General features: G+C 43.3%; 1 protein-coding gene and 1 pseudogene across 2 annotated transcripts in view; both read right to left on the reverse strand.

Moving 5' to 3' along the window:
- Window positions 1–7,782, reverse strand: part of NPHP3 (nephrocystin 3) — a 97,139-nt gene extending 89,357 nt beyond the window's left edge. Inside the window, exons 1-2 of one of the 2 annotated variants that reach the window (XM_063452163.1) lie at window positions 7,713–7,782; window positions 2,563–2,940 (exon numbers count right to left, since the gene is read on the reverse strand). In XM_063452163.1, the coding sequence (XP_063308233.1) occupies window positions 2,563–2,886 (324 nt within the window). In that variant the 5' untranslated portion in view covers window positions 2,887–2,940; window positions 7,713–7,782. Of the gene's footprint in view, window positions 1–2,562; window positions 2,941–7,600 lie in introns of both variants that reach the window. The other variant, XM_063452162.1, reaches the window with a different exon arrangement.
- Window positions 2,910–9,536, reverse strand: LOC134609438 (uncharacterized; annotated as a pseudogene).
- Window positions 9,537–10,527: the final 991 nt, after the last annotated feature.

Genomic DNA, 10,527 nt, shown 5'->3' on the forward strand with positions numbered 1-10,527 from the left:
CCCACACTTGACATGTGGGGCACAAGAATGACAGGCACAATTTTTTTGTTTTTGACAGACTTAAACACTTAGCTTTAGACACATATGAGTAGTTATAAGTAAGTTAGCATACACTTAGCTTTAGACATATATAAGTAGTTATAAGTAAGTTAGCATACACTTAGCTTTAGACATATATAAGTAGTTATAAGTAAGTTAGCATACACTTAGCTTTAGACATATATACGTAGTTATAAGTAAGTTAGCTTACACTTAGCTTTAGTCATATATAAGTAGTTATAAGTAAGTTAGCATACACTTAGCTTTGGACATATATAAGTAGCTATAAGTAAGTTAGCATACGCTTAACTTTATATATATATAAGTAGTTATAAGTAAGTTAGTATACACTTAGCTTTAGTCATATATAAGTAGGTTAGTAAACACTTAGCTTTAGACATATATAAGAAATTATAAGTGAGTTACACTGATGCTATAACCATGCTATAAACAAGAGAAGAGAAAAAAATAAAAAAAAATAATAAAAAAAATAAATAAAAATAAAAATAAAAATAAAAATCAGAGTAGGATATCTGTTAGCTTAAGCTAAGGTGGCAAAATACCCATAGCAAATAACGAGCAATGTAATAATAAGACAAATGATCAGTGAACTCATTACAGGCTGGCCCTGCATATACTGTAAAAGACTGCAGTGTTGAGACATGAATAGGGAAAGCTAGTCAGTGAACGAAAAATAAATATATTATGAATGCAAACTGAGTTCAGCTGCAGTTAAGAGTCCTTTCTGCTGCAGACCTTCACCCGATGCCGTTAGTGTGCTTGAACAGGTAGTCCATTCTTTGGCCCGGTTCCTCCTGCCGAGGTGAGAGTCGGTCGTTTGGTGATGGATTGAGGCCCATGGGTATATCGGTTAGGCCTGCGGGGTGTCGCGGTACCTTTTCCAGTGTGGTTTATTGGTTCGTCGCTGCTGTTTGGGAGCGTGGTGTCGCGCTGCGTAGGGCTCGAGTGTGCAGGTCAGATGGGTTGCCCGTTTCTAGTGTTGTGTGTTCGGATGGAGTATTTGGGGCCTGCCCGGCTGTCTCACACTTCTGAGGATAATAGCGAGGGTGTGGGCCCAGATCATGTGGCTTTGTTGCTCGCAATGCCTGCTTTTGGTTTCTGCTTGGTCGGGTTGCCGCCTGGAAAGCCCGGGCAGGGAGATCGTAGTGGCGACGACGGGTTATAGGTCGAAGCCATGTGGCCACTAGTAGAGCTGCTTGCCGATAGGGTACCCCCTTGCTCTGCAGTGTCATGCAGAGGCTCAGGCACAGCCGGTCTAGGGTGTCCAGGGAGCGGTGGGGCTTGTGGCTGTCTGTATTCTTTGTCCTGCTCCCTTGCTGGGAGGCCATCTTTCGTGCTGCTGGGTCATTCCGCGCCGCCATCTTGGAGGCCGTCGCCGCCACTTTACATGAGGGGCTAGCAGGGGCCATCACTTGGTGTGACGTGCGAGATCTCCCTCCTGGCGGGGACCAGGATATCCCCCACCGGTCCACGGGGGGGGGGGGAAGCTTTTGCCATACGCTTGTGGGTCGCTGAGTCGGGCGGGAAGGCGGCCGTCCTTCCCCCTCACCTCCTCCGGTAGGCCCGAGCCGGCCACTGCGGTTTTCGGGCATGCCGGGTCCCGATTTGGGTGTCGCCGTGTGCACAAACGCTGCAGCTTTCCAGTGGGCTTGGTTTCGGGTCGTATGCCGCTATTTTAGTCGGTTTTGGGGATGTTTTGTCGTCCGATCGTCGGAGAGCTGCAAGGATGCGACTGATCGGGCTGAGTGCTGGCTCCGCCCCCCAAGGTATGTCTTTTTGCTGATGAAACTAAGATATGTAACAGGGTTGATGTTCCAGGAGGGATACGCCAAATGGCTAATGATTTAAGTAAACTAGAAAAATGGTCAGAGTTGTGGCAACTGACATGTAATGTGGATAAGTGCAAGATAATGCATCTTGGACGTAAAAACCCAAGGGCAGAGTACAGAATATTTGATAGAGTCCTAAACTCAACATCGGAGGAAAGGGATTTAGGGGTGATTCTTTCTGATGACTTAGTAGGCAGACAATGTAATAGAGCAGCAGGAAATGCTAGCAGAATGCTTGGTTGTATAAGGAGAGGTATTAGCAGTAGAAAGAGGGAAGTGCTCATGCCATTGTACAGAACACTGGTGAGACCTCACTTGGAGTATTGTACGCAGTACTGGAGACCGTATCTTCAGAAGGATATTGATACCTTAGAGGGAGTTCAGAGAAGGGCTACTAAACTGGTTCATGGATTGCAGGATAAAACTTACCAGGAAAAGTTAAAGGATCTTAACATGTATAGCTTGGAGGAAAGATGAGACAGGGGGGATATGATAGAAACATTTAAATACATAAAGGGTAAAACCAACACAGTAAAGGAGGAGACTATATTTAAAAGAAGAAGAACTACCACAACAAGAGGACATAGTCTTAAATTAGAGGGACAAAGGTTTAAAAATAATATCAGGAAGTATAACTCTATCTGCCTAGAATACATAAGGAACTTTCATGTACCTGTAACTCCGCTCTCAGTCTTTTGTTCTCCTCATCCAGTTTGACCTCTTTCTTTTGCATGGAGGCAATCTCATTGTTCTTGCTGACCCTGAAGATCTCATATTCCTTCTTCAGCCTCTCGTATTCAGCGGCATATTCCAGGTCCACAGAGGCTGTGGATTTAAAACTTGCTCCAGTGACTCTAAGGCCCCGTCTGAAAGAGCTACGTAGAAGACGTGCTTTGGGTTTCACTTCTACAGGGATCTCACAGGATTCTCCTCCACCTCCACCATACGTGTCTTCAATAACCTCCCCTGGGTTCACCAGGGATGATGCTGTCCCCATGGGACTAAAAATATAACACCAGGCTAAAAGGAAAGCTTTCCATCACTGCTAACTCTGCAAAACATCAGAACAGAAATTAAATCAGATAAATATGATGCAAAAACAAGAACAGTCTTGAAAAGATGATTTATTACATGCATTCTGGAACATTGCTGCCAATAACCTGTTCAAGACTTCAAGATCTATCCTTATTCCAGGTCATGCTTTTCCTTCGTTGTGACCCAGTCTAGACTAGTTAATTTTGCTAGTGTCTAGGCGACTGTGTGTGTGTACTAAGCAGTCTGTATGTGTACTCAGCAGTCTGTGTGCGTGTATTCAGCAGTCAGTGTGTGCGTATTCAGCAGTCTGTATGTATGTATCGCATTTGTTGGAGGTACCAATAAATATAAACTTAATATTATCGATAATTTACATATTTATTCCTGTGAGTTTTTGTGTAGGCAGGGCCCCAGTGCACTGCTTTGCCCGGGGGCCCATAATGCAGTTAAGATGGCACTGTCTAGACCTGCTGACAGGTCAAAAACTCTGCCAAAACTAAGGGTTCATCTGAAGGACAAAAAAATGTTGCTAGGATTTAGATAAGGGGTGCCAAAAAGGTAGATCCTCGGATGTTGTAGAACTACAACTCCCATGGAATGCCTTTAGAATGGCAAAAGCATCACGGAAGCTGTTGTTTTAAAACATCTAGGGATCTACCGTTTGGGCACCCCTAATGTAGATACATGCAATATGCACATGAGAATTCAGGTAGAACATTGTCAGATTGTCTATATGTATTAATTGTTAAAACTTTTTTTTCTAAGGATTTTGTCTATCCAACAGTAACAGATTTTTAGTCACCTTTTTCTAAAATGTATAAAATTCTTGTTTGTCTATCACATGCAGAGCCTTGTGTAATTTTACCAAAGTTATATATAAGAAGTCATTCTGAAGCACCGTTCTAAATGTGGAGTGAACAGTAAGAAATTAATCTTGGATTCCATAGGGACTGCTCCACTTTTAGCCCTTTGCCAAGAACTGCTTTTTATGTATAACCCTCTATGGATTTTTCAGGGCAAAACAAGTGTTATTTTGGGTGTAAAGCACTAAATATTGGGAAACATAAGTTTCCATGGGTATTGTTCCTTATATAGTCCATAAATAGCATCTATTTGTGTGCTTATAAATTTCCCCCAAAATGTGCTTACAACACACTGCTAATAGCATGGTGGACCAATTGCATTTACAATGGTCCTTTACCATTTTAACTGAAAAATCTTCCAAATCAGCTAAGGGTCATTTATTAAAGTGTCAGGAATTCAAAGTGAATAAAAAGTAAATCTTAAATTTAACGTGGTTATGATGCCAGGAGTACCTAGGCCCGGTTCCCTGTTCAGCAATGGTTTGCCCTCTTACCTGGGTCCCCACCGGGCTCTGAGGCTTCTATTAAGGCAGGTGATGCGCTTCCAACTTCTGCAAAGCTGTAGAACATGATCCATTCACCAATCTTTGGCTGAGAGCATCAGCTGACACTTACTTACTTATGCCCTCCACCCCTCCCGAGGTATGGGTCGCCAAAGGTAGATCTCCAGAGACTTTTGTCCTGGACCATTCTTTCTAGTTGACTCCATGTGTAGCCCATCCTTGTGAATTCTGCCTCAAGGTCGCGTCGCCAGGTGTTTCTTAGACGGCCTCTGTTCCTTATTCCTTGGGGGTTAAACCTGAGAGTCTGCCTGGTGATGTTGGTTGGCGGTTTGCGTAGGATATGCCCTATCCAGCCTCATCTTCTCTTCCAGATTTTTGCCTCTGCTGAAAGTTGGTAGGTCCTTTCCTATAGGTTGGTGTTACTGATGGTGTCTGGCCAGCCAATGTGGAGAATCCTTCTGAGACAGCTGTTGATGAATGTCTAGATTCTTCTGTTGGTGGTTTTGGTTGTCCTCTAGGTTTCAGCAGTACTGACTTCACATTGGAGTTAAACAGTCGGATCTTGTTGGTCAAGGTTAGCTCTCTGGAAGCACAGATGTTCTTGAGCTGGATTAAGGTGACTCTTGCTTTGCCGATCCTTGCCTTGACATCTGCATCTCTTCCACCTTGCTGGTCGATGATGCTGCCCAGGTAGGTGAAAAACTGTACTTTCTCCAGGGAACTTCCATTCAGGGTGATTGGGTTGATGTTGCTGAAGTTGGTCTTAAGGATCTTGGTCTTCTCCTTGTGGATGATGAGTCTAACCTGTGCTGATGTAGCTGCCAACACATTGATCTTCTCTTGCATCTGCTGCTGGCTGTGGGAGAGAAGTGCGAGGTCGTCGGCAAAGTCCAAGTCATCCAATTGACTCCACAAGGTCCACTGGATTCCATTTCTGCGTTCGCTGGTGGATGTCTTCATGATCCAGTCGATGGCGATGAGGAAGAGGAATGGGGATAACAAGAATCCTTGTCGGACGAAGTAAACAAAGTAAATGTACAGCGATGATTTCCACTCCAAGGACTGCTTGACTACAATGTGCAGCGTTGCAATCTGGTCCGTGCATGATCGATTCTGCCGGTAGTCTGCTTGTTCATCTCGTAGTTGTCGATCGACGACGTCCTTCATCCACTCTAGAAGGATCCAGTTGAAGACCTTGCCTGGCACTGACAGGAGTGTGATACCTCTGTAGTTGTTACAGTTGCTGAGGTCACCTTTCTTTGGAAGCTTGATTAGATAACCCTCCTTCCATTCAGTCGAAGAGTGGGTACAGCATCTCCACTGATGATTTCAGGTCTGCTTTCAGGGCCTCTGCTGGTATGTCATCAGGTCCGGCTGCCTTCCCGTTCTTCATCAGGGTGATGGCCTTCCCGATCTCTTCTGGTGGATTTGGTGGTGCTGGTCTGTTCAGGAGCTCCTCAAAGTGTTCAGACCATCTATTCATCTACTGCGCTAGTCCTGTGATGACCTTTCCCTCCTTCTCCTTGACGGATCGTTCTGGCTTGCTGTACTTCCCAGACAGTTTCTTAGTCGTGTCGTACAGCTGTTTCATGTTGCCGTTGTATGATGCCTGTTTTGCTCTAGCTGCCAGTTCATCTATGTAGTTGTTCTTGTCCTTCCTAATGCTGTTCTTCACTGCTGTGTGGGCTTCTGCGTATTCCACTTGGGCCTTGGCTTTTTCTGCCCTAGTCCTGCTGTTGTTTACTGCCACCTTCTTCTGTTTTCTCTCTTCTATCTTGCCCAAGGTCTCAGCTGTGATCCACTCTTTGTGGTGATGTTTCTTTGCTCCGACCACTTCTTGACAGGCTATTCTCAGTGTCTCTTTTATAGTCTGCCAACTGGCCTGGACATCGCTTCTTTCCTAATTTCTCGTGCAGCTCACATAGCACCTCAGCAGCAGCAGACGGCTCTCGGACAATGACTGGCACACTGCGCATGAACTACTGCACAGATTTCAGATTTGACATTAGTCAGCCCAAATCTTTTGTTCCAGGCTTGACGATGAAACCCCATGAAGCAGCTAGATGTGGAGTTACACCTCCAGCAGCCAAGGGGTTAAACTCTGTATATGCAGCGTTTCACAGCAAAACAATGCACATAGAGACTCCAGGCACCATGACTACTTTAAAACGCTAAAGTGGTCATGGTGCTTGGAGTAATCCTTTTAAGGCAAAAATAGTCAAACTGGAAAATAAGTTGGCCTAAAATGTTTAATCAGTTTGGATTCCTGACAATATTAATTTAAGTAATTCCCTAGACTATTTTTTTCATTTTGGATACTTTTTGGTTTACATTTGAAATTAACTCTGATTTCCCAAGAATGTACTCGTTCACTTTAACTAATAACCATAAAGGTTTCACCCATAGCATCTGCCTCAAAGGACTAGGACATTTGTTCTGTTATCTGTTTTAGATGTGACCTCTGCCTGGTTAGAATGAAATGTTCAAAACCAATCTTACTTTTGATGAATTTTGCTCTGCCAACTGTTTCAAAATAATCTTGCTGATCAAAGTATGAGCAGTACTATTCTACGTTTTGATAATTAATTCATATTTTAAATTTCACTTATAAAAGTCTGACATGAATAAACACAGCCTTAGCTGTGACCGTATATGTATTTACTAAACAGTGAGTTGTGTGTTATCGCCAAAACAGTCAACGTGGAAGAAAACTGTAACAATTGCTAGTGGGAGATAATTTTAATAAGCTGTTTTGTTCAACATTTTGTTAATGTCGGCGTGTTTATTTTATAATTAATTGAATGCCTTGTTTTAAGCTACATCTAAATGGCAACACCTAATAAGAAATCTGACATTAAATAAATATGACCATATGCAGCTAAATATGTTTTACAATAGAATTTTGCTTTATGTAAAAAAAAAAAAAAAAAGTTAGTAAAGGATCAAATGTATCAGCCTGTATATTATTAAAATCACACCAGCGATTCCCAGTTTACTAAATTGACAGACACTAGTGTGGACATTTAATAGCACTGTCAGCTTGGGTTAACCTGCAGTCTGAGTAAGCTATGTTCAGGAATCCAAATAGATGTTATGCTGGTGGCATTAATAAGTCACTTATCCTCTAAGTCTCTGCGAATGAAAGGAAGTTCCTCTAATGCAGAAGTACTATAACTCACATCAAGATTAGCCAGCCCAACAGGAGAATTCCAACTCTAAAAGCTGTGGTGACTTACGTTTCGGCCACTCTAAGTATGCAGCAGATAAGTTAAACTAACTCTTCCTCGAACGATGCATGTATTAGTCTTACCTTCCAATTAGGATCTGCCTCTCTCTGTCCTTGTCCTCTCGCTGTCACCCATTAAGGAGCCATAAACGACCAGTTCTGTAGAGAGGGCAAATTGACAAAAACCTTCTCTGACCTGGTATCACTGTGATTGCTGCGGCCAGCCTCCCCCCACTGGATACACACACAGCACCGGATATACAGCCAGGCTGCAAGGGGAGAGGCAGGAGGAGGAGGAGGACAGGCAGCACTGGGAAGTTTGGAATTGGGAGAGGGGAAATCATAGCGAGCCTGACAACGTGAGAGAACAGGATAAAGTGAAAATCTGATAGAGAACATGGGAAAGTGAGAATCTGGCAACAGGAGAAAGTGAGAATCTGAGAGATAACAGGAGAGAGTGAGAGTCTGATAAGAGGAGAAAGTGAGAATCCGAGAGATAACAGGAGAGAGTGAGAGTCTGACAACAGGAGAAAGTGAGAATCTGAGAAAGGATAAGAGAAAGTGAGAATCTGAGAGATAACAGGAGAGAGTGAGAATCTGACAAGTGGAGAAAGTGCGAATCTGAGAAAGGATAAGAGAAAGTGAGAATCTGAGAGATAACAGGAGAGAGTGAGAGTCTGATAAGAGGAGAAAGTGAGAATCCGAGAGATAACAGGAGAGAGTGAGAGTCTGACAACAGGAGAAAGTGAGAATCTGAGAAAGGATAAGAGAAAGTGAGAATCTGAGAGATAACAGGAGAGAGTGAGAATCTGACAACAGGAGAAAGTGAGAATCTGAGAAAGGATAAGAGAAAGTGAGAATCTGAGAGATAACAGGAGAGAGTGAGAATCTGACAAGAGGAGAAAGTGAGAATCTGAGAAAGGATAAGAGAAAGTGAGAATCTGAAAGTGTGAGAGAGAACAGAAGAAAGTGAGAATCAAAGAGAGAACAGGAGTAAGTGAGAATATGAGAGTGAAGGTGACCTGGATGAAGTGAGAATCAGTGGTGCTCACTGTGCCACCCCAGCTGTTGGCACTGCAGGATGAAGGTCATGGGCAACACAGACTGTAACATCTTGTGTGCAGTAAATAAGCTGTCACCGATTTACCAATGAGAAATAAACTAGGGACTTAGAAACATGAAGGAAGGTTTACGTTAGTGGGGAAGTAATTTAAAGCGGCAATGTTGAGCCCCCATCCTCACCCCTCCAAAATTAGTAGTTCATAAACATAAAATCTTTATGAAATACTCAAATTGACTGTGTTAGAATTTCACTGAAATTCCAACCCAATGAAAAGATATACTGAGACAAAGTAGGGTCAACTTTGTTTCAGTATTTGACCTTCGTCTGAGAACGCTTGACACAAGGCGGACTAACCCCGTCAATCCTTGACATTTCCCCCACCCGTTACTAGTGACAGCTATAGGGATATTAAGCTCTAACTATGGAGGATTCCACAGTCTAGTTGGATTCTCTATAGTCCTCAATGCTGTACTGTCTGCGAGCTGAAGAAGAGCGTCAGGAAGAGAATGGCGGCACAAACAGGGACAGGCTAAAATAAGTAAATCTCACCTTTCCTTGCACACCCAATTACCGGACCCCAAGTGGTGATGAGGCTGCTTTAAGTAGGACTGAAAATAGACTGACAACCTAAACCATGACTCCCATTGTGCTCAGCCATAGAGTCACACAAGATTATTCACTGAAGTAAGAATTCAACGTGGAGTTCAAATTTAAGTCCAAAGTAGCCAAACTGGAAATATAGCTCAATTATAGAATGTTTTCAAATTCGGCTTTTCCGACCTTAAAGTGGCACTGTCACTCCTCCCCCCCAAAATAAAATACTCACATTCATTGTGTTGGAATTTAACTGAAATTTCAACCCAGTCAAAAGACTCTTTTGCCTTAATTTTTTTTTTTTGCTTGACAAAAAGAAGGAGTTAAGCCTTTTTCGAAGCTTGTCACGTACCCATCCGTCATATTGATGGCTGAGGGGAAAATGTTTTGTCTATGGAAGATGCTCCAATCTCATGGGATCTTTCATAAACCTCAGTATTGTACTCTTGTGCATGCACCAGAATACAGCGCTGATGTCGGCTTCTGGCAAATGAAGTGCCAAGAACAGGTCCGATCCTAGCTACTCTGTGGATAGGTGGGGTGTTTGGCATTAGGCTCTGCCCCATCAGCTAGATCCACCTCCTCATTTAGGCCCCACCGTGAATGAGCAACGCTGGCTGGTGGAGGGCCAAGGCCTAACGAGAGGGGGTGGAATCTACCTGAGGGGGTGGAGCCTAGCACAGAACCACTACCCCCTATCTAGAGAGCACATGGACGGTCAGCACCGCCCCCCCCCCCCCCCTCATTTGCCAGAAGCTGATGTCAGCGCTGTATTCTGGCCAAGAGTTAAAGAGCACTGCACTAAAGAGCATGGTGGCTCCACCGAGGGCCAGGATCAGGTAAGTATAACTCATTGTCCCTTGCACCCCTGAGCCACTGGACACCAAGCATTGATGTAACCATCCTTGATCTTCGCACATTATGCAGACCCCACACGTTGAGAGAGCCGCTTTAAATTTTAATTCACTTTGAATTCCTTATAATTCTCACTTTAGTGAATAACCCTAGTACTATCTGACAATTATAAAAAGTTGACTGTGTCTTATTTCACCAAAGTGCCTGCTGCCACTCTCCATCTTATATTCTCAAAGTGCCAATTCATCCCACCCTTCATCTTATTCCTGACATACACAGTCAATTCACACAGTGTATGTCGGGAATAATAAGAAGGGTTGTGTCAGTACCGTTTTAAATACACAGCCAATTTAAACGGTACTGACACACCCCTGAAAATAGAATCTTTATGAAATACTAATTTTGACTGTGTTTGAATTTCACTGAAATTCCAACAAAGTGAAGAGATGTACAGAAACAAAGACTATTTTGTCTCTCACCAACACTGCAGGGAATTGTC

The sequence above is a fragment of the Pelobates fuscus genome, chromosome 4 (genome assembly GCF_036172605.1).
Source record: "Pelobates fuscus isolate aPelFus1 chromosome 4, aPelFus1.pri, whole genome shotgun sequence".
NCBI lineage: Eukaryota > Metazoa > Chordata > Amphibia > Anura > Pelobatidae > Pelobates > Pelobates fuscus.